This window comes from Parasteatoda tepidariorum, chromosome 3 (genome assembly GCF_982258835.1).
Source record: "Parasteatoda tepidariorum strain Cologne lab strain chromosome 3, Ptep-v5.0, whole genome shotgun sequence".
Lineage (NCBI taxonomy): Eukaryota > Metazoa > Arthropoda > Arachnida > Araneae > Theridiidae > Parasteatoda > Parasteatoda tepidariorum.
The window spans coordinates 49,451,094-49,476,524 of record NC_141757.1 but is presented as its reverse complement, the minus strand read 5'-3'; the positions used below and the strand labels follow the sequence as shown (position 1 = coordinate 49,476,524).

Below are 25,431 nucleotides of genomic sequence, written 5' to 3'. Positions count from 1 at the left end.
GCTGCACTTTACTAGAGAAAAAAAGAGAGAGGAAAAACATGAAAATGCTCCTTCTCTGCCAAAATAATTAAACATTAGAAAAGAGCTATAAAACTATGCTAAGCGTTATGCGAAAAAGTTATAAAAATATTTTTGAAAAGATGTAAATTGTCATGTGAAATAAAAGAGAATAACGCTTAGATCCCATGGGTTGCGTAAACATACGAAGTACGAGTTAAAATAGTTTTTGTAAATTAATTAGTTTTAACGAAGTATGAAAATTAGTTAAGTTTATAATTAACATTTCTCACGAAAAAAATTTTTTTTTCCAAATATTGTTTGTCTTGAAGAGGTTTTGTATAAAAATACTTTTTCAGTTTACAGTAATGACAAATGAAAAAATAATATCTTTGTTGCTCTGTCTTTCTTTTTTAAAAAAATACATTGGTTTATTTAAGAATAATAACATTTTAAACTAATAGCTAATTATTTTGAATTCTGCATTAGACATTTTGACGTGCAGGCATATTCAGCATCAACACGGAATTCTATCCAATGTAAAATTGATAATATTTCTCAAATTAATTTTAAATTAATAAAATTGTAATTCGCGTTAATCAAAAATAAATTAACCATAAACAGTAGTTCAAAATGAAATTCGAGGAAAAAGAACACATTTTTTTATAATAAATGTCTTTACACCCGATAATAAAAACAAAGTTCCTCTGCTTAAAAATGTATTATCTCTAATTCGTTAAAAAGAGCTATGTCAAGATTAATGTTCAAAGTTTGTTGTAAAATACAGAAATGAGTTCATAATTCCGGTTTAAAGACTCCATAGCCTCACTTGTACATGAATCCTCATGTCATGCGCGGGACCATACAAAATAAGCAGAAAGCTGATTTCCTCATTTTCAGTTCACCTAACTTTGAGTCATCAGATTGGAAAGTAGACACTTTATGGTTGGCTGTTTGCGACACGTGATTTTATTTCTCTTAACTTACTAAAGCGGTATTTTCTACTTCAGGAATGGTGTTGTTTGTTGTTGTTGCACGCCCCCATTGGCAAGCAGTGCTAGACCAGGTTCATGACGATATACACCCTCAAAAAATCCAACACCGTCAATGGATCAACTGCTAAATCCTGTTTGGTGAGCCCCAGACAGGAGACGATGTGGTGAGGCGAACCCTGGTCTGAATAACAGTTGGTACAAATTTCAAAGTTCTTGGATCCTTCCGAAATTTTCATTGATTTAAGGTGACCACTTCGAAAGCGGGCAAGAAAAGTATGCTCCTGTCTATTGAAACCTTGGGCCAGGGTGCCTCCAGGTCGAAAACACTGATATCATGGATGCTTTGGGGAGACATTCCAAGTGGTCTTGTTTTTGTGTTTTATTTTTGAGAAGATTTCCAAAAAGGTGAGGGGTGCCGTCGGCACAGAGGCCTCAAAAGCACCAGCTTTAGCCTAAGTGTCCGCAATCTCGTTTCCTTCAAGATCGACGTGGGAGGAATGGTGTAACAGCAATGGTGTAACAGGTAATGGTGTTTTCAGGTTGGTGCTTTCTGTTAGGTGCTTTCAGGAGTATATTCTCAGGGTGTCACTACTTTTTACCGTAAAATCTGTTTTCATCGAAGCAAGTTGCGGAACAAAAAAGGAGCTGATACCCCATAATTTTTGTAGCAATAATTACCAAAAAATAACTATATTACTGGAATTAAATAAATATTAATATAAAAATTACAGTATAATATTTTACGGTGAAATCAGATTTTACGGATGATGCACCTAAATTGCCAGTATTTTATACAGTAATTTGACAAGGAATTTTTTACCGTGAATACTCATGTAATAAGGCTTAGTAAGTGACCAGATTGAATATTTTGATCCAGCAGTTAATCTTGATGAGTACCGTTATTATGACTGTATAATTAATTTACCGATTTCGAATAATGTAGTATTGCTCTTGCTGCATAAATCATGAGATACTATAGCTTACAGTATTTAAATTGTTGTTAAAAAATGGCGGTACATTTTCTATTCAATCCTATTACAAAAGTTCATAGTGCATTTTAATTCTATTCTGAAGTACTGAGGAAACAATTTAAACTAAAAGTAGTACAAAATATTAATATAACAGAGATTTTATACATTTAATCTTCTTATTAAATTGCGTTATTTTAAAGTCATAATAAAGAACACGTCATGTTCATTGAAGCAATTAACGATAATTATACGAAGCATTAAATCGTGAGTTCGAGATTATCTTGAATTTCTCGATGGCATTCTGGATAAGAATATTTAATTCAAATTCAGAAGTATTCATATTCATGAAGTGGAAATCTGATCATTTCAAGCCTTTCTTTGTTTCATCTTCAAAGCAAAGTTTATTGTGTACTCATTCAAACCACATTCCAAATTCTTCTTTCGCCTTCCAAGCAAACGATTTTGAAGTCATTTAATCCACAGTTCGAATACCATTGAACTCATTTTCTCCGTGAGAAAGCCGAAAAGATTCCGAAGAATTTTAAAATATCGTAATCGAAAATCGATGACACAAAGCGAAAGAATATTCTCGCTAACTTTCTTATTAAAGAAAAGCTCTTTCCTCGCCGAATATATAATTATTGGAAACTACAGAAGATCCCGTCGACAAGTATCTTTTGTTACCTATACTGAATATATTTTCCCTGCAACTTTTCTCTCACTCTTGGCGTTCACAGAAACAATCAAAACAAGAATACACTGTTGCCAACTAACAGATTTAACAATGCATTTTGAATGTGATATCGAAAAGCGTTATCGTTTGGTGTCACTTAGTTGCTGGGAATGTGAATAGATTCTTTGCCGCCATTTCGAATTTAATTTGAGATTTACGTTAATGTACTCGGTTGTTGAGGAAACATTCAATGCGTGACTCTAAAATATTTCAAGGCATCACAGGTTCGCATTCCTTTCGAAATAAAGAAAATTACTAATAAAAAAAAATAAATGCACAACAGCTTATACTTTCAAAAACATTTTTAAGCTTCCGGAATTTCTTTAGAAGGAATTCCACCAATATCTCTCGTTTTGTAGCAAAATCAATTTTTTCGAAAATACAATTTAATGCTTACGGATAAGATCCAGATATTATATATATATATATATATATATATATATATATATATATATATATATATATATATATATATATATATATATATATATATATATATATATATATATATATATATATATATATATATATATATATATATATATATATATATATATATATATATATATATATTATATACATATATAATATCTGGATCTTATCCGGATATTATATATATATATATATATATCGTTAATTCATATTTTACTCTATTTTACTTAGGTGCATAACTTTTCGATCTCAAACCCAGGCACTTTTTTGATTTAAATTTTAAAAGAATTTTAATTTTACTATTATTTCTTAAAACTTGTCTTAAGAAAATGATAAATGTGCGTTATAAAATGATAAATGTGCGTTATAAAATGATAAAATAAGTAAGTTCAAGGTGATTATAGAGGACTTGGCATTGACATTTTCTCATTTTTCACAATTCTCTTAAATAAGTCATCAATATATAGGCCCACGTTATTAGTGATATTACCTTTTAGATTTCAGATTTACTGCTTACTAAGAAAAGGTAAAATACCAGTTACTTACATATTAACTAGAATATTTGATTCATACATATTTACGTGTAAGGTATGTATAACGGCAATTTAATATATTCCCCAGTTCCCATATTTTAAGACTGTTTTGTTTAATATGTTTCTCATTTTTTTTGTATATTTCTCACTAAACTGAGCAAGAACACAGGTTTTCATATAATTTAAGTAGCTTTGACATCCATTAATACATGAAATTTATGAGATAGAAGTTTTTACCACTTCCTCAATGCTGTTTTCTCTGCCCAAAGATAAGTTTCTTCGAGAAATTTTTGTATCCTGCATGATATATCGAGGCGATAGTCCAATTCTACTTGTAGCAAGTCCGTAAGATTTCTAAGTTCATGTGAAATTTTTAACTTCACTAAAATGTTACAGAATATAAAGTTGAATACATTCACATGAATAACGCACAAAAACTGTTCGTACTTTTTGTATTGTAAAATTTACTTATTTTTAATGTGTGCTAAGTAGGAGGAACTTATTTAGTTTTCTTACGATAGTAATCACTACGTCAGTACAACTAAAAAAATGAGACGCCCAGCTTATTTCAAGATTGGAGAATAAATGTTTGACATATTTAGATCTAAAAATTTCAAGATGATTTTATCAGTAAATATAGGGTATTTTAAAAAATCACATATTTAATTAATAATTACATAATTTGTAAAAAATTAAATTTGAAATTGAGCTGGTCTTAAATATATATTTTTTTATAGAGAACCATTATAGCAAAGCTACAAGGACTATTCAAATAAAAATAGTTTCCAATTCCTTTCTGATAGGTACGGTTAAATAATATTTTGCATATCAAATACTGATGAGTCGTTCCTTCACCTTAGCGTTGAGAGGCAGTAAAAAGAATTAAAGCTCAAATATTCTTGCTGCTATCGTTTAAAAATTCTGTTCCATTAAAGCCGAAGTGCACATAGAAAAAAAACCACTCTCTAAGCCAACGACTTTTTGATTCTTAGCCAATCCTCATTTCCATATTCTGAGAAACGATGTGATCATTCTTTCTTTTCCTCCCTTCACTTCGGTTCGCATTCCAAAATTCAATTTAGTGTCCGAAAAAGAAAGAAAAAAATAAAGCAGACGATAAAACTTTGGATGTCAAAAAGAATAAAAAAAAATAATCAATAAGTGTTATAATGTGAGCAAAAGCGAACAGCTTCACGGCTTGAATCTTGAAACAAAAGCGAACTTTGAAAACTGAACCTTTGATAGAGATTAATGATTCCAATTCATCGTTTTATTCCTCTTATTTTGTTCCAAAACAAATAAAACAAAGAGAAGGGTTTTATAAACATCATTTTTTTTCATGCAAATAAGCTTCTGATCCGATTAAAGACCAGAGATTAACGCACGAACGTATTCAATGAAAATCTCTAAAATAATTAATGATAACAGGTTTCAGCTATTTACATAAACATTAAAAAACTTATATGCATTTGTAATAGCAAAAAATAAAGCAAAGAATACCAAAAGAAATTGGCGAAAAATATTTCAAAAGTTATGAATAGAATATTAAAGCGTGTGTTTTAACTGCAATATGAAAAAGGAGAGTTACAAAACTTGCCTGACATTGAAGTAAGACAAATCTCTCATCTTAAATTAGGAAAAATTCTCTTTAAATATCGAAGTCTGTTGGAGTGGGCGTTTATAACAAAATATTTTTAAAATAATGTGATGGTATATTTAAGTTAAAGGTAAATTTGAAATTAAATAAAATATTACGAAATAAAGTAGATTGTTTCAATGTTCAGTTTAAATTCTATAAAAGGTACGACTTACTTAGCCTTAGAATAGAAATAGTTTATAATATTTAAAAAAAATCTCTTGAATTTATGTTATATATTGTGGAATTTTAAACAGAAATTAAAACAAATATTTACATCAGCATTTTGGATGCATTTAATTGAGTAGATAACAGTAGTAAAACAAGAAACTCGATTTTTTTTCCTTTGAATAACAGCTGATAGACGAATTAAATGGTCTAGTAAAATAAGAAGTTAAGCAAAGCATCCTAATACATTGCATTATATTATGTAATCAGCCGACTATGTGGCCGAGTGGTTAGCGTGCCTGACTGCGGAGCCGATGGTTGCGGGTTCGAATCCCGATCAAGGAAATGGATGTTTCTTTCTCTCTGTGTTCTACGTCCTTTCTCCTTTGTGTGTGATTGTGTGAATGTGACCCGCCCTATAAACGGGTTTGTGGTTGTGTGAAATGGGCGGCGCTGCTCCATGGCCGTGGCTTCGCCACAGGTGCCCACTGGGTAACGAAAAGAGAGTAGCAGTTCTAGCACTCCTGGCCAATGGGACAATACATCCCAAGTGCCCGCCATTAAAAAAATATTATGTAATCATTACTAATATTTTATTTTACGGTTTAAGAAGCAAATCTATAAATACATATTTATTTAGAGTGAGAAAACCCTCTCCTTACTTTCTTCGGTGTAATTGCATATTGTAATTCTGATAATTTTAATTTGCATTTCATGTAGCACACTTTCATAAATTTATAACAGAATAAGATAAAATTATAGTGATTGGCACGGTAATTTTTAAACTTTCAATGTAATTTAATCAGTACTTTGTTGCAGAGAAATGTCATTAATTTTTTTAAGACCAGTTTTGTATTTTTTCTTCGTAAGTTAAGTTTAATGATATTTCTGCATTAGTGTTTCATACACTCATGTCACTTTCTCCCAGCATGTTACTTATTTTAAATTTTAAATGTTCATTAGATGTCCATTCACGTTTTCTTTAAATTTTAATCTCTATTTTGGGATTACGTTTTCTTTCTTTTAATAAAATATTTTATTCATAATTTAAAAATTATGAAAAATATGAGTCTATTGCATTTATTTCCTTTTAGTTATGAAGCAGATACATAGCATCGTAGTCATTTTATCAACTTAAAATACAATTCTCGTGAGAAAATATTAAATTTGTTTGGATGCTAACGTCGCACTAAAACTACACTAACGACCTATTGGCGAAAGTCTGTAATTCATGATCAATAATGATACATGCAAAAGCAATACAGGCACATGTATATACTACCCTATCACAATTTAGATTGGAATGCAGATCATGGCTTTAAGCACATAGTCTCAGCACCAGTACCCCATTTCGCTTTCTCTTCATTTACGCGAGGTATGACAACAGGCATTTGACGCCAGAAAGAAAGTCCGATTTTTCCTCTGTAATTCTCCTAGCCTACTTTCAAGCAGCATTCGGGCAACTTCGAGCCAGGACGAAAATCAGACTAGTTGGCAAATACTACTTGGGACGACTTAGGACTGCAATTGGCAGTAGTGCCTTGAAAGAAGAAGACAGAGAAGTTAAAGTTTATTTGAAAATTTTTTCAGATAATGGTTAAAGGGGGTTCCGAACCAATAAAACACGATCTGAGAAAGTACTGAATGGATAAACTCCCATCCTTTGGCAGGGTGAAATGAACCTTGATCGGAGATGTGGTATGTAGAGAGGCAAATTGGAATTATCTCAAGGCTAACAATTCATTTCACTAAGAAAATTATATTCTTTATGTGCCTAAATGTACTGATATTTTTTAACATAAATGTGGAAATTTAAGTTAAACTGATTTAATCGCATTTATATCTAAGTTGTTTTTTTTAAATTGCTTAGCGATATTAAAAGGCGTGTATAGAAATTATGACAAATAAGCTCTTGGGAATTTTTGTTTGGAGATTATTTGTTTAATACTATTCTATTAGACTGGTTTAAAATATGAAAAATAGAAAAAAAAATCTAAACATTAAGAAAAAAATTTAAAATAAATAATTTCAAGAAATAAAAACAAATACAAATGTGATTCCGAAAACCATTTTTCCCAAACCAAGTTTTTCGAAGATTTAATTTTACACATCAATGAGTAAGAGAATTTTCTTCAAAATTGCATTTTCTATATTCAAAATAGTAGCCGCAGAACCTGTCAACTTTGTAAAATTTGTTTTATGTATTTCCTTTCGAAAATTTCAATTTTATAGCCGGAAGGGCTTTAGAAAATCCTCCGATAAATACAGATTGATAAAAGTTTAGTTCATTTAATAACTTAAAAGGAATAAGATTTTAAACTTGTACACGGTTCAATTTTATTCAATTATTCTATTGTCGATCACAATGAAACTTCTTTGAATCTTTAAATTTGGAAAATAGGCAATGCAAAAAGAAGCAACTCACAATATGTCGAGAAAGTTTTAAATCTCATTTCCACCAATGGTTTAAAACTTATTTCTTTTGATGAAATTAAAACTCTTTAAAATTTTTACTACATTATTAGCTGGCTGTGTTTGAATCACTATAGTCTGAAAATGTTTATAATTTTTCTTTCTAGATATTAATGGTGATTAAAAGACAACTTAAGCGAAAAATTCAAAGTTCCATGGAGAATAAACATAAAGAGAAAATGAAAACATTAAAAACAAGAGAAAAGCAGCTGCAGCGCTAGTTTTTGAATCCAAGAGGACCCTGGCCACCTATTTGTGGTCAGCGAGATCTACGCAATATCTATGATCAGCACTATCTATGAACCGTCCCAGATTACACAGACTGTAGATAAGACTTGAAACTATGCGGAAACAGTGCAAGTGTTTTGGGAGACAGTCATGGCCTATGGCGAGCCGTATTTCAGTCACCATTTTATGTCTGGGCAATTTTGAGCCTAGAGATAATAGCGAGATTTTGCACGTTTACTTCAGCTTCCGTACGTTCCCGTACTTAAGATTTGAATCAACTGCTCATGCTCGCGTGTATTTAGATTTATACGTTATCTCTACGCTGTGTTAGCGTGATTAATACTACAAAAACAAAACTACAAGCACGTTGTTTATAGCTGTTAACCCTCTGACTGCTCCATTTTTGGACTGAAGCCGCTTTAAAAATTTGCTTTACACTACGCGCTTTCAAATACGGCAATTTAGAGGACAACTAACGACATCTGTTGGTCAAAACGTAAATTAAACGTCTAATACCGCTGAAACGGGGAATAAACGGGATGCGCTCATCAATAAAGGAAGAAAAACACATGCCCGCGGAAATCGCGGGATGAGCAGATTTTGCTACAATTCAGTTGCCCGTGGAAATCGCGGGATAATCAGTCAGAGGGCTAAATGTTGTTTCCTGCTTAAGCCTACCTTCAAACTTCCATGGACATGGAATGCGAATTCGAAGAAATATATTGATGAAATTTAGAAATGAATCATGGGATATTATAACAGGTAGTTGAACGAAGAGATCGTCTGCGCCCATTGTAAATTTTTGTTTTGATTTAGTAGTCAAAGTAAAAATGATATTCCACTATGTTAGCGTTTTTAATTTACAGATTGCTGCGAAATTTCTTATCTTCATTTTGATATTTTTTCACGGGTGTATGCGCATTTCAGCCGAGTCGACGCATGCGCAATTATTTAAAATCTTAATTACGGGAACTTACGAAAACTAACGAAAATTTTGCTAAATCTTCTTAATTTGTCTTTTTAATATTTTAGAATTGTTCTAAGAGTGCGGTTCGTTTTGAACTCCTCAAGCATGGTATTTTTGACAGTTTGTTTTAATGTTCCAAGATGTTTGCTAAATCGAAGCGTTCTTTTTCATCAGCAAATCGACAATTTCATTGCCATGGATTCAACAATACCCAAGGATACATCGTAAAACAATGTTCTTTCCCCTGACAGATAAGTTTTGTATTATCCTCCAATATTCAAGGACCACAAAGGGCATATAATTCGAGTTTGACAACTGAGAATACAATGCACCTAAAAAATCCATAAGCATAACAAATTTGGACAACATATTCAACAGGAAGCCATACTGAGGAGGAAACTTAAATCGCATTTCGCCTCCATAATTAATTTAAAATTTAAAATACGTGAAAAGTGAGCTCATGTAATCCTTGATTAGGCCATGAAGTTTCAATTGCTGAAGGAAATTAAAATATCAAAATGCAAACAAATTATAGGGAGAGAACTTCTTCATTCCGTAATCCTAAGTTATCTACTCATAAATTGTTTTTTCATTTTGATAATTTGAAAATTTATTTTTAGTCTTTTAAACTTCATGGTTTACACTAGCATCGCCTGAATTTACTTTTTCGTGACTTTAAATTTTAAATTAATTATGGAGAAGGAATAGAATTTGCGATGAAAAGTTTTTCGCGAGGTATAGCGTCCTTATAATTGGCAGGTCAGCTGAGAAGGATCAATCTTCATTGTCAACACTTCCCCATCAATTATAGTTGCAGAAATGCCAGCTGGGGTTTCAAATAAAATGTATATTTTTATTATTATTATATAATAATAATAATTACTAAAACGCATTTTTATTTAAAGGGAAATATTCACTGGATACTCAGGAGATGTACAGAAAAAAAGAAGTAAAATTCTGAAAATTACATCCAAACTTTTAGACATTAATCTTTTTTCCTGCTCTGAAACAGATGGATATATTTTATTAGGGAGAATTTGAACCTCTGAAGGAAATGTTATTTATTCAATTATAATCGGTAAAAATTATATTTAGTCAAACACTCAATTTTCAGCACAGGTACTCGAACAGCGATCGAAACCATGGCAGACTTGGCCTTTATCCACTACACGAATAAATGGCTACTTACCGATGAAATAAATAACAAATTGGCACATGAAAAAAGCTTTTATGACAACCTGAACTTTACCACTAAATTACGAAAACCGAAAGCTAAAAGACATAAACAAAATTATTTATTGATAATCACAAGAGTAATTTCAAATAAAATATTTAATTATTTTTATAAAACTCGATGCAAATTATTTATGAATTGTTGAATTAAATACTAATTTTTATAATTACTTGTAACAAAATTTTATCATTAAAAAATATTCACTAGTAGCAAAAATAAAGTTATTATAATTTCAATATATATATTTATATTTATATGTTTATTCAAATTAGACCTTTCAAAGTATAAATTTTCGCAATGGTAAAAATAAATTGTCTTTCTTCGTTTAGGTCATTTGTTACAATGATATGATAATAATATACATTTTTATCACTAAAAGAATCATCGGGCACCGCAAAAATAATTTTCGCAAGCTTTGATTTTTATAAAAGAAAAATACCTTCATTATACAACAAGGCGGTGAAATTCAGATGAAAAATGCAGGGAGTAGAATACATATTTGCATTTTTTTTCTTCAAAACTGGCTACATTTCTTTTACTTTAGATAGTAAGAAAAAAAAAGGAAATCTCGTATTCAAACTTTTTTGGAATCAAACGAGATTGGTAAAAATGATAATGAAATTCAAAAGCAATGCAACTCTTAAAAAATATAAATTCATGTATAAAACATCAGAGGTATCATAAGAAAAAGAACATTCTTTTTTTTTTTTCGCTTTGCATCTTTCGAGTTTTTGGCAGAAAACTGGTCGGAAAGATTTTTATATCTTTCAACTTCAAAGATTGTTAGGCGGCTTTAAATGGTCCGTAACTGCAATTTTGTTCGAGAAAGGAACCAGTAAAGGGACATTCAAAAGGAATAAAATATGAAAGTTTATTTTTTCCCCAGGATATCCAAACTGGACTTTTGATTACAGTAAAAGACAGCAATTGATGTTATTATTCATTTATTTTCACTGGTTTAAATGTATAACTTTAAAAATGCAATAACATAAATCTACTGAATTCGTCTGATATAATATTATAATCTTAAATTTTCTTGCAGAGAGTCTCTATTTATAATAGTTTTGGAAAAGGTAATAAGTAGAAGCTAAAAATTATTATTTTAATTTCATTTAGGCGAAAAAACTGCATTATTTGTTATTTAACTAATACTTTGTTATTATCTTTGTTTTATTTTATTTTTTCCTTACTCTATAAATGTTAATTTTACATATAATTTTAATATTTATAAAAAATATTCTTAAAAGAAATGAATGGACATATGTTTGAATATATACATCGAGAAAAAAAAGTATGATCAAAACTGTGGGAACACCAAAAAGCTTCGAAATTATTACCGATGGTTATGAATCTGGTAAAATTTACAATAAAATATGTTTGTATAATGTGTGATAAAGTTTGGTAAGTGCAGTAAAATGAGTTAATTTTATTGCGATGCTTTAGTGTATGCCACAAAGGTCAATTATTCTGTAAAATCTTATTTTCAGCTTTGTATTTATTACTAAATGTGTGGTAATAAGAACTAAGTTTGAATACCCGAATTTCGGTAAATCGTTAACATACAAATAAAATAATTATCAACTGAATGACTTAAATATCGTATACTTAATCATTAAGATATTCTTTTTACCAGAAATGCAGTAGCCATATAGTACTATCTCCGTGATGCCATGAGAAGTTTCTTCTATGTAAGTTTTTGCTCAAATATGTAAGTTTTCAATTGCGTGAATGTCTAAGTTTTGATATTTTTCGTAGAGGAAACTATAATTTTCACAATGAAACGAAAGTACATGTATAGGGCATTTAAAACATTCACTTGGTAATTTTTTCCAAACATATGGTAAAGATTCACAGAAGATTCAAATTTCCAAAATTATAGTTTTAATTACCGAACATTTAGGGAAAAATATTAAACTAAAAATCAAATTTAATCAAATAAATGATTTTTATCCCTTGATAATGAAATAATAATGAAATTATCAAATTTTGCCTTACTTACGAATTTTTATCACATGTTGTAACACTCTATTTTATAGTTAATTTAACAACAATCATTACCAAAGCTCTCCAGAAAAATTTACTTAGCTTTTTGGTGTTCCCATAGAGCCAGACACATGGTAACTTTAACCATATTCTGGTAGTTTTGACCATACCTGTTTACTCAAGGTATAAACTGAAAATACTAAATCCGTTTAGGATAACTTTTAGATATTGAGTATGCTGGAGACAATTATTATTTTTGTTAGTTCAATACTAATGCATTACTACATTACTATTATTTCATGAATATTACTTTCATAATTATTTTCATGCGTTTTGAGTTCTCCTCTATAATTTTTATATTTCTTTTTTTTCAATGTTAAAGATATCAATGTTTATTCAATGTTTAAGATTTATGAGCAGTTGGAAACGGCTCGTAATTTTTGCAACTCCTTTTACTTAAAATAAATAAAAATTCTAGTCTAGGCATTTTTGGAAATATTCGAATTCAAGTATTTATGGAGTATTGCATGGAGTATTCGAACTCAAATTTTTATTAGAATGAAAAATAGGGAAAGAAAAAAATTATTTTTTTCTTTTCTTTGTGTTTATGAATACATAAAACACGTAGGTTCTTTATTTTTAGAAAATAAAATTCGCACTAAGTTTATGGCCACATTTAGTTTTTCTGAGTTATAAGCAAATGAACTAAGCTACGGTATTATTTAAAAAAAAATATTTACACTTTCGCCAATTATGGTTTCGCCTTACAATACAATCTTGCTTCGGAATTTTAATATTTTTAATATTTGTTTTGCAATATCCTAATTTTTTTTTTTTTTAATCTTTTATTTTTTTTCAGCATGTATACATATAATTAAGTCATGTGCATGTAATTTATCCAATGTTTCTGGCTATTGATATTGTATTATTTTTATCAATTATGCAATGACTTTTTTTAATTTGCATTTGTTTTTTTATTGAGATGTTTCTTATTGAGATGAAGAAATCAAAGTTGTGTTAGTCATTTTTAAGGTTGTCCAAGTAATATAATCAAATTTCTAAAACTATTAGCAGTAGCTAAAATAAAACACCTGAAATGTAAAAAAAAAAAGAAAAACTCTAATTAATCTTTCTTTTAAACTTTGTGTAAGAGTACAAAAAAAGTAAGAAACACACAAAATATGACAGATGGAGGGTTATTTATGATTGATCGCAAATATTACAACAATATTTCTTACCGGGAATAACGTCCGGACATTTATCTTCAGTTTCTAAGGCTGTTGATAATATTTCTCGTCGATCATCAGAATCTTGTCGAAGTGGTGTCCCTGACCTATAAATAATAAAAATTTTAATATTTTTGTTTTCATCTTGATATAATATTAAAGTTTATATTCTTTGACAGGAAACAGACTATATATAAAAAACAGATTTTGATAGATTTTTTTAAATAAATTCCCCGTTAAAATTTTCGTCTTAAAACTGCAGTAAAAGACCGACAGCACCCTGTCTTTCCAACTAACGGTAGAGTTTACAATAAAGAACACTTTTCACCTTTTCAGTTTTAAAACCGTTTGCATTTTCTATGGTTTAAAAACCAGAAATACAAAACTATAGGTTTTTTTTACCATTTGCAACTTGCAGCAAGGTTTCGAAAATGTTTAAAACAAAAAAAAACAGGACATTGGAGCTTGATTTTTCGTTAGGTAATGACCATCGGAGTTAGGTTGTGATGAAGTTGTATTTAATTAAATGTGGTTTTATTTACAATGGAATGTGGTTTATTTTGCTTATCTGGTTGTTTCACCTTTCGTAAGAGATTGGAAATACAAGATTTTTTGCGTCAAGCGGCTATATGGTGCTGCCATCTATCCGTGAATGGGAGTATCTTATTCCATTAGTCCAGGGTCACAAATTGGGGAATGCATTACACTAGAAATTCGTCATGAGTTGAAGGTTAAGTGGGAAATCTTGTGTTGTCACCTCTGGGACTCGAGTTTCCGCTTTTATGGTTATGAGTATGAGATTGACAGATTAGACTTCTCTTCTATAATATGTAACCAGCTGTAAGGAACTAAGTGGCTTCATTAGGTGATCCTAGTAGGCGATAAAACTCTGGTCGCTTTACCGTAATAGGTGAAGGCATTTAATAAATTGCTTTTACTTCTCAGTTTGATTGCTCTTATTTACGGTTATTTGACTGTTTTGTTTTAATATGATAAAAAAACGATAAAATAAATTGTTATTTAATCTTTTTTTTAAAATTTCTAATAGCGTTTATATAATATTAAACTGTCATAATTAGCAAACTTGCTGACTAAAATAAAAGGAAAACAATTTAAGTATATCGAAAATTAATTTTAAGTAATACTTAATTAAGTAATAATAATTTTAAGTATATTCCAAAAAATTGCTTGTGTATATATATATATATATATATATATATATATATATATATATATATATATATATATATATATATATATATATATATATATATATATATATATATATATATATATATATATATATATATATATATATATATACTGTGAATACTATATACTTGCTTGCAGTGAAATTGGCTCTGATGTAACTAAAGAATTTTGAAAAATTTCAAGATAGTATTATAATATTGGTTCAGAGATATGTAAAGTATTCTGAACTATTCTAAGATAGTAATGTCGAATTGGTTTTATTGAACTTAATACGGTATTTCTTATGAATTTGCTAATCTAACCAATGAAAGAATTATGTTTGTTTTAAATGTGTATTTTGAAATTTTAATAATTTAAAAAACCATACACATTTTTGGAGAAAAAAAGCAGCTTCAGTCTTATGGGAATATTATAATAAGTAATTTCAGTGATTTTTTTATTTATATAAAAATAATAATCATGCTTAAAAAGAGTATTAAAATGTGTTTGACTTACCGTTATTTCTTAATAGATTAATTTCTTCTTAAATTTGTCTTTGAAAATTTATGAAACTCTTTGGGAACTATAGATTTTCAGTTTAAAACTATGTACATTTAAAGATAAATACGTAAAAAATAGAAATTACAAAGTCCTGCAAAACTCCCAGAAATAAATAAAGAAAAAGTTTATGTAATGATAATACGAATCTCTGTAGAATTCTATTACAGTAAATGTTTTTATACAATACAATTAAGCTTTTTATCTTAAATTGTTCTGATTTCATATAATCCCCCCAAATTTTTTTTTAAGTTTTAAATTCAGGATACGTTTAAACAATGTTCATAAATGGATATACTGAAATGTAAAAAAAAATATCCTCTCGTTGCTTTTAAGCAATAATCGCAAATTGATACATTTTTAATGTCATTAAAAATAAACAGACGTAAAATCAATAACCATGAAATATTAACTAGTTAAAACTTAACTTCTTAACTTTTTGAATTAAAAATACAGTAAAAATATGCGCCAAGTAGTATTCAGTAATTTAAGGACTTAAAATTCAATTAAGCTTTTTATCGTGATATTACTTTTTAAAAAGAGACACTTTCAAATTTGTAATTACTTTAAAATAGTCTAATCAATAATTCCTCTTAGTTTTCCTCAGTTTCATTCGTAGAGCTGTGCTGTACCAAAAGACTTTTACTAATTATGACTTCAAAATATGTACGAGAATTTAAAAAAAATAATAAGATGAGGATTTAGTAACACGTACATAATGAACTTTAAGAACGGATTCTGAGTTTTGGATTTGTTTGAATGTCGTGACGGAAGCAATTGAAACTTTAAACTTACTTTAAAATAAATGTGAATCTAAGAAAAGGAAAGCTAGGAATAAGCACGGAAGCTTGATTACTTTAATTAAACTTCTAAACATATTTTAAAACTTCTACCGAGTTTTTTTTAACTCTCTTTGAGAAGGATGCGGTGAAAATTTCGGCTTCAAGATATTCATTTTAAACAGAACTTAACTCAATAAAGTAATTAAGCTTATGGAATGTTAAAATAAAAGCTTGATAAATCACTATGCATTATTACTTATTTATAATTTTTTTTAAAATTTAGCAATATTATTAAGTTTAATGTTTTAGATGAGGATTTGCCAGATGAAATTCAAATTTAAACGTATATATAAAGGTAATAAAGCTAATTAAGTATAAAGTTATCATATATTCGACTATACGATGAATGGCAGTCTTGATGTTTTAACTATTTTTTAATGAAAAATTTCTGAAATATGTCGAAGATAAGAAAAACAATACTTTGAATAAAAAATATAATTCATGCGATTACTACGAACATTTAAACGTAAGGTAATGAAGGATGCGTCTAAGATTACTGTTATATGTATTTTATTATTATGAAAAAAAAGTATTTCGAGTAACAATATCAATTTTAGGAATTATTTCTTTTTTAATAAGTTTAATACTTAAAACAAGTTAGTTTATTAAACTCGGATATTTATTACCGATCATATGCTTTGTGGGTATATTACTTTTCATTTTCATCATTACATTATTTAAAACCAAAATACCAAAAAAATAATAATAATTTAACACAATTTAACAAAAATAAGTTAAACCAAGTTCATAAAATTTGTTTCTTTTCTATAACTCAAGAACTATAGCTGTCGAATCATTATTCATTAAAAAATATCTCAATATATCAATGCAACACTAGGCTCAGAAAAAATATTAAAACAAATCTTATTAGCAAACAGTTATTTTGACAACACTTTTTTAGTATCGTTATCTCAATTTAGATTTTAAGAGTTTGCTTTTAAAATAACAATGGGAAACTGAAACACGTTTGAGCTAGTAAGTTGTTCTCAATTTTGACAGATAATGTTAACATTTATTTAACATAAAAAATTAAAAAAATTAGTTTAACTAGTTTTTCGTTTTGGAAGACAGATTGTTCAAAGAACAAAAAAAAGCAGTTCAAATTATCATAATATTTTACCAGAGCTTGAGGTAATGAATGACTTTAAAATGTTTATCTATTAATGGTAGAAAATGTTCTGCAATTAACAATGAAAATTGTATCCTACTGAGGGAATTATGAATTTTTATTTTTACAAATTTCCTACTCAAAATGAGATTATAGAATTCACTCTAGAAAAAATTAGTTAAGACTATTAATCCTTATTATTCTCATTAAACCTGAACGTTATTTAAGGTTTTGGAAATCTTAACAAGAATTATTTTACAAACCAATAATGTATTTCAAAACAATAATCTCCTGCGTCTATTTGCTGATTTGTAGAATGGGGTACTTTTTGATTTGGGAGGTTTTCTCTACTGGCAGCTTACAGCGCTACCCATAGAGTCTCAAAAGAGTCTCTAAGAGTCTCAAAATTTTGAACTGGCAGTTTGGATGTAGTTGATCCAGTCTTTTATTTATCGATATTACTTTAGTTTTATGTTTACAAACAGTTGTTTTCTAAAATCGCAATCAAATAGGCCTGTTTGAATAAAATTATAGAAAATAAAAATGAGAGAACTTAAAAAAGTAAAATTAAAGTAATTTATATCAGAAAAAAGTTCCGGTTTCCAATGTAATATGTTCGGTTTCTATGACTGGGAGAAGTTCCTAACGACTTATGATGACATTTCCGGATATGGGTTACTAAAGACATGCTTGAGTACGTGGAGGTAAGATACAAAAGTAAGCATGATGTTATATCTAAACCAGACTTTCGAAACCCAGTTTAAATTATTTTTTGAGTAATTATTATTGCCATTATTATTGCCATTATTATTGGAGTTGTAATTTTGGTTCTGTTTATATAGTAAAACAGTGATAATACGGTTCTCTTATATTTTTGTTAACGCAAATTAAGTGAATTAAAATTTTGCTTTTTTTATTTATATAATTGTTTTCAATTTAATTTCATATACGCCACTCCGCCAATTTTCATGATTGTAATAACATTCTCCAATAGTACAAATATATAAGAGGCTTTTAAAACAAAAAGCACACTTTGTGCTTATATAACTTATCGTTTATGTAAGTCCTTTTTTCCATTGCCCACCTGATTGACACTCGACATTCAAGTAACAGCAGGGCAGATTTGTTAGCCACTCTTTCAAGGACACCATATTAGGTGGGCCAATGCTGCTCCCACAGTAAGGACAAATAGTACAGAGAATGAAAGAACTTCCATGTCTTCTCCGGAATTCGAACCCAGGACCTTTCTGATCAGAGGTCAGCTCCCTAACCACTACACATTTGGTCGGACATTTTATGCAATATAAATGCAAAGTTTTGTTAGTCAAGTTATTTGTTTTCGTTTCACTTAACAAATCCAAAAATTTTACTTTATGTTTATTTCTTTTTTTGTTATTTATTTCAGTTAAATTTAATCCCCATGTATCCCAGTTCTGGCATAAGGAGACAAAATTATCTGTGAGGGAAGCAAATAATATTGTAATTCAAATTTATTCTGAGAAAGCCCATAAGGAAAACCAACTTCATAAAAAAATCAGCTTATTACATAGAATTGGATGACTTAGTGTATGAAGTTTATTTATTGATAATTTTTTAAGAAATGCTAAGTTGTATCGCTAAATAAAGTAATATTGCAAATGAATTTTCAATAAAGAAAAATTTTTATACCTATTTAATAGAAGACATGTATTAAACATCCATCTTACATTAAATTTAAATACTATATTAATAATCGATGATACTTCTGCAAACTGAAAAATGCGGTTATGTGAAGTAAATTAGGAAGAAATTGTATCGGATAATTGAGATCCTATTGCATTTTTTAAAAAAAATTATACTTGCAAAGTAGATGAATATTTAAATTTTGCTTGATTTTAATTAATACAATTCTGTTTAGAACTGAAAAATTATATTATCCGTAGTGCGGTAGGGATACAAACAATAAATACTTATTATGAAGGTAAGTTACATTCTTTGTCTGGTGCAATTCATTCTAAATCATTTATAAGAAATTTTTATGAAAGATTATTTAGGAAATTAGAGCTGAGCAATTTTGTTCTTAAACTAATCATATTTGCACAGAAATATTCGTCTTGTATCAGTCTCAGAAAAAAGCTGCTAAAAGGAGCAGGGATTTCACTTGAATATAATTATAAAAAGACGAGTAAAAATACTTTTTGCAATATTTTGAAATATATATTAACGGAAAAATAACTAAAATTTCATTTGCTATAATTTATGAAACACTATTTAATCATTCTCTAATTTCTTTAATTAATGATACCATCATTGTTTATAAAAATTTGTGTAAGCAATGTATGGATGCTCTTCTCACTTATAGTAATGATACAATTACCTCTTTTTTCATTTAAATCTAACTATTTTCCATTCTTTTTTTAATGATGAAAATAATGTTTTATTTAAATTAAATTACGTGGTGTAACTGCTCGTTACTATCTCTTATTAATGATACAATTAATGATTATTTAAATTTAAGTAAGAGATTTGACCAATAATCAGTTCCTTTTATTAATGTTAAAATAATTGTTCTATTGAAATTTAAGTAATGTAACAACGCTCTTCTCACTTACAGTAATGCTAAAATTAGCATTTTTTGCGTATTTAAATAAATGATACAGCCATTATGAACCCTCTTTTATCAAAGCCACAACTATTGTTTTTTTTTTAAATTCGAGCCGTACTTTAAGACAAATTATTAAGTGAGGTTCAAAAACAGTAATTTAAAGACCAGTACACTCATATCAACTTTAAAGCATGTTTTCTCGAAGCTGTGTTCTGAATTTCAAAACAAGTTATTCCCTCTTCTTACCTTTATTTTTAAAATAAGCATAAAAAATTGCAGTCTTTACTACTAAAAATTCAGGTTTTATATGACTTTAAATAACATGGATTAGACACGCCTGACTCAACCTTGACAAACGGTTGAGAGTTTAAATCTACGTTTTTTTTCCTTTAAAGTCGCGTTGCCTTTTTATTAAAACTGGAATAAAAAGTCAACGGTGAACAGTGACTTAAATATCTTAACATTTCTTTTTGTTTTGTAGATTTTTATCATACATATGATTTCTAGTTAAAGCATTAAGTTTTATGCAAATGTATGTGTACATGGAAAAGGTCTCATATACAGCATTAACTAATATAAATATTGAATACTTAAACAGATGTATAAACATTTCTTTGGTATTAAAGGTACTCAAAAATATTTTTTTATGCCAAGTTACTTTTAATTACATTCAAATTACTACCGAATAGTTTAAAACAAGGATAATGAAATTAAAGCAAATATTTTATATTTTTATAAATATTTATTCAAAATTCGAAATAAATAATAGTAAATTGATAAAATCGTACAGCTTAATTCAAATACTATATGAAGGCTGTTGTTCTAGGGCGTTATTAAGAAATTAAAATTTACTTTTCTGTAAAGAATGTCGTGAATTGAACATTTATATTTTATGCTTTTGTTACAACATTTTATCCCGCTTTCTGATTCTTTGAATAATTTTTCTTTTTTTCTTATATTCACTTTTTCTTTCGTAACAGATCAGTTTCTACTAATGCTTGGAGTTTTAAATTTCAAATAAAGTATTAATGAATAATATTTTACTGTACTCACAATTATAAGAAATCTGTAACTGTAAATAGAAACTCGCATTCCTTTTTTGATATTCTGTTTTTTTAATTAAGTATAAACTATTAACATATCATGATTCGTCAAATTATTTTTGTTACAAATTACGTTACAACATGATTTTATGTGTTTTGATAAATATAAAAGCTGATTTGTACTCAGATTATGTTTCTAATTTAAAGTTTGGTTCTTGTTAGAAAAATATTGCTATTATGTATTTCATGTATTGCAATTGGATTTTAGTTGAGTTTTTATTACTTTTTATGCCATTAATTTTTCTGAACCCTATAATCTTTAAAACATCAAGAAACCGGTACATTTTTATTCACCTCAAAGTTAATATTTCAGTATAGGCTTTCATCCTTGAGAGCTTTATTACATCTGGAAGTATTAAAATTGCTACATGATAGTTTCGTTATATTTAGTTTCATAAAAGTAGGATATGAAAAAAAATAGTATTATTCTGTTTATTTTTAAAATAGTATTATTTTTATTGTTACCTCTATGACAGTTATAGTAGTAGCAGAGGTTTTTTTCAGTTCAGTAATACATTGGTATAATGTTGTCCCGCTAATAAGTGAATGAAAAAAGCATTCCTTTATTTAATTTTCTTAAAAGTTTTTGAGCTTGCTTCGATTATTAACTTTTGCAAAAATGTTAAAATACTTAAACCATTTTAAAATTTTTTTCCTTACTTATGCAACTAGTCAAGCATTTGTTTTTATGAAATTGCAGTAAAGGTTTTCTGTACACTATTAGAAATATTTGCTAAGTGTTGAACCATAACACCGTTTAAATCTGCTGCAATCTTAGCATGGCTTTAAAAGTTAACTATATTATTAAACTGGTTGCGCTACACTGTGGTTGATTTTGAAAAGGAACATGATTCAATATTACTTTATAACGTTTAAAGGAAACTTGCACTGCTCACACTAGCCAATGAATTAATAACATTTGATTAATATTTTATTAAACCTACTTTTGCTCAAATAAAACCCCGCATTCGTGAGGGCATCAATTTTGTAAGCTTCTGAAGTGTATTTAATCCTAGGAATTCCATGCATTTAATATTCCGACTTTAAGGTCCTGTAAATCGGACGGAAGTAGAGATTGACGTCATGTGTGCCTTTTCAACATGTCTCAACAAGTCTCAGAAATCTTCTATTCAAATATTTGGATAATATCTGGGCCTTTCAGTATCTAAGTAAAGTATTTAAAGTCATATTGATATCCATTGAACTATTTTTTAAAGCTTCTGGTACAATTTAAAATAGCATTATGATCCATGAACCTTCGGAGATGTCCTGACACCCTTGGAGTCAAAATGCAGCGTTGCAAAAAGCATTTAATCTTCCAATATGACCAGCCATTGTATATTTTTTTAAACTTTTGCATGAGCAGAAGATTACCTACATCTTGATACTCCCGCCAGACCATTGCACAGAGAGAAAAAGGTTCTTCTTTGATAAGCGAAAAATAAAGTGCAGCCTGTTTTAACCTTCCTATTTCCTGTCCTCAGATGTCTATTGTCCTCTTTTTCAACAACACTGTAATAGGGTTCTGATATTTAAGGCAGAAATCAGAGGTTTCCTTGTATACATCTATTTATGGTTATGCATTCCAAAAGTGAAGGAAAGTTTTCGTCAAAATCAATTGTAAGGAACCCTGATTTATGGGTTTTGTCAGATGAAACGCAGTAATTTGTGGTCACGATATCGGACGATATCGATGATGCTTTCGGTTAATTGTGTTTGAAAAATAGTCAGAGTAACGTCCACTAGACAATGACTATGAGTTCTGTTTCCAACTTCTTAATACCGTTAATATACCGCAGTTTTGAGAACCCGAAGAGCTTCGTTGTCTTCACGATCATTTATCCTGCTATATGGAAACCATTAATAAACACTTTTTCAAATGGTGAATATTGCCCGTTTTATTTCATTCTTCTGCATTTATAGTGAAATGCATTCTGATGACGTTTCATCTACGTAATGAAATGATTATGCATACTTCGCCACTAGCAAGCATTTTCTGGAAATTCCCACGCATTTTTAATTTATTGGTCAGGGTGAGTAAAATACTTAAATTTTGGCTCAATGTTTAGTTCATTTTTATCAGAGTGCAGCAGTTTAGCATTTAATATAATAAATAAAAATCAATAAGTCAAATTTGATAAGTTTAGTATATTAACATCAGGTAAAAAACTATACAATTGAAATAATATAATGATAATATAAAACGAATACATCAAATGGAAATATGTTTTGTCCGAGAAATTTATTACTATTTTTTTACATATATATATTTATACACTTTTAACCCACTGACGAATCTGCACGTGAAAGGTTGTAATTTAACCTGCAGTCATCTCCGCATAACCAGCCCGGTTTTTTCATGTTATGAGATGGAATCAGAGTTTTAGGGAAAAGCATTCTCTCAATTTTGCCCATTTACTAAATCGCCAAAAGGTTGATGCTATTGATATTATATCAAGTTTGTACTAATGAATGACCACAAAAAAGTAATATTGGAGCTACATTTTTTATGAAACTTATTTGAATGAAACTATCGTATGGATTGTAAACTACGTAATCCCAAATATTAGTGTTAAAAAAGTCTGATAAAATAATTAATTTAATTTTTTTTCTTAATTTTCAGGAAAATTTCAAAGTATTTTAAATCTCATATATGCTAAAGAGATTTTAAAAAAGACATCTTTATTGAGGAAATAGAAATAGACAATTCGATTTCACGCATAAATAAATAGTGAATAAATAAAACATTTTTTTTGCAATTTTTAGACAAAATATAACTTATGTATTATGAGTCAATTCATATTTTCTTCTAGAGAAACCATAAATACTTACTTGTCATTCCCAGGTTGTTTCTGAACGTCTAGCATGAAATAAATAAATATTTCTGAGTACATGGATGCGTATTAGCATAAATACAAATAAGAAAACAAGTTTTTAACTGACTTTCGCATCTTTTAAAATTTATGGTAACTATATCAAACAAAAATATAAATTTGAAATATTTACATACCAAATACATTATGTTAATTTGCATTGTTCCTGTTATAAATCTTTTATGTTTTTCGAATAAATAAATATTATAAATTTCATAAGATATTTAAAAATATTACCGATACGTGAATAATATAGTAATCGTCTCCTTTATCACTGTTTAAAATCTAATGTATATTTACTATATATTCGACTTAATAATTATTCATATGTTCTTCAATTTTAAGGTAATGCAAAATAACTCCATTATGTTCAGTATATGAAACAATGGTAGTCACGAAATAACTATGTTTAATATCTCTTACTGCATAAACATATTGAATGCAGAGATGTGCAGTCAAAAAAGTTGGTGTTTTTTTTCAGGAATGTATCCAGTGAATAGGGCAAGCAGTTATTTTCAAACATTATTTGCATTTTTCATTTGTCTTTTAAATCAGAAAGCATATGTTTAAATTTTTGAAAAAAATATATTCAATAAATACCTTTTAAAACAATTTAACTCTTTAATTTCAGTGATATACTTGCTATATCCACCAATTTCAACAGTTGCAGTTAACTCATCAGCTTTCAAACTTTTTTTTAAGCATAAATATGTCACAGCACATTTATTTTATAATAAAATAAATTTAAATATCAAGCCTGCTTTTTCTCTACTTTTGGAAAAAGAATGATTAAGTTAATGATTTGATATATTTTTATTTTTATTTTTAGGAACAATTAAACAAATATTTTTTTCTTCATTAATAATTAATAATTCATTATTAAAAATGTATCCTAATTAAGTTCAAATGTTTTCATAATCAGTGCACAAATGCTTAAATAAGAACTTAAAATCATTAATATGCAGAAATTTAAATTTTGTTTTCCAATGTGTTATAATATATTTATTCACATGTTATCCTTTGCATATTTATTGACATGTTCTGCGTTTAAAATTCAAAAACTCAACTTTAAAAAATGTTTTGAAACAGCATTTTCTATTAAATTAAGACATCTCTTTAACTTCTATTTACACGCATACATAAATATCGCACATTTCCAAAGGTTGAAGTTAATGTATCAGTTCATATTTTCTTTCAACTTTGAGATTTAATCAGTCACGCCACGTTTAAATGTCCTACCGTAAATTTAAGTTCCTGAAATGTGCTTTAATTTCATCTTTTGGCAAAAGCTTGATTAATAATTTATGTTAAACCACCACAAGACAGGAAGCAACGCTTTCTTCAGACAAAACCCCAATTAAAACGAGACATGCACACATTTCTGATCAAGATAGCAGTGGCAACTTTCTAACTATTATGCTAATGCCTTGCCGAAACCAAACCTCTTTTCTTAATGACGAAAATATTACATTAACTCTCGAAGTTTTCAGTAGCGTAATTTATTACCGCAATCGGCCTTTTCGTCAGCGGTTTCCGATTCGAAACATCTGCGACTACGAAATCGAATGTGCATTACTACCTTACCTTTACCGCAGTA

At 28.5% G+C, this 25,431-nt stretch overlaps 1 protein-coding gene across 2 annotated transcripts in view; it reads right to left on the bottom strand.

Moving 5' to 3' along the window:
• LOC107436142 (protein turtle homolog B) overlaps nucleotides 1-25,431 on the bottom strand; it is a 415,136-nt gene that overhangs the window by 18,880 nt on the left and 370,825 nt on the right. For both annotated transcript variants that reach the window (XM_071179194.2, XM_071179196.2), the window contains exons 10-11: nucleotides 23,794-23,821; nucleotides 13,588-13,682 (exon numbers count right to left, since the gene is read on the bottom strand). In XM_071179194.2, the coding sequence (XP_071035295.2) occupies nucleotides 13,588-13,682; nucleotides 23,794-23,821 (123 nt within the window). The remainder of the gene's footprint in view (nucleotides 1-13,587; nucleotides 13,683-23,793; nucleotides 23,822-25,431) is intronic.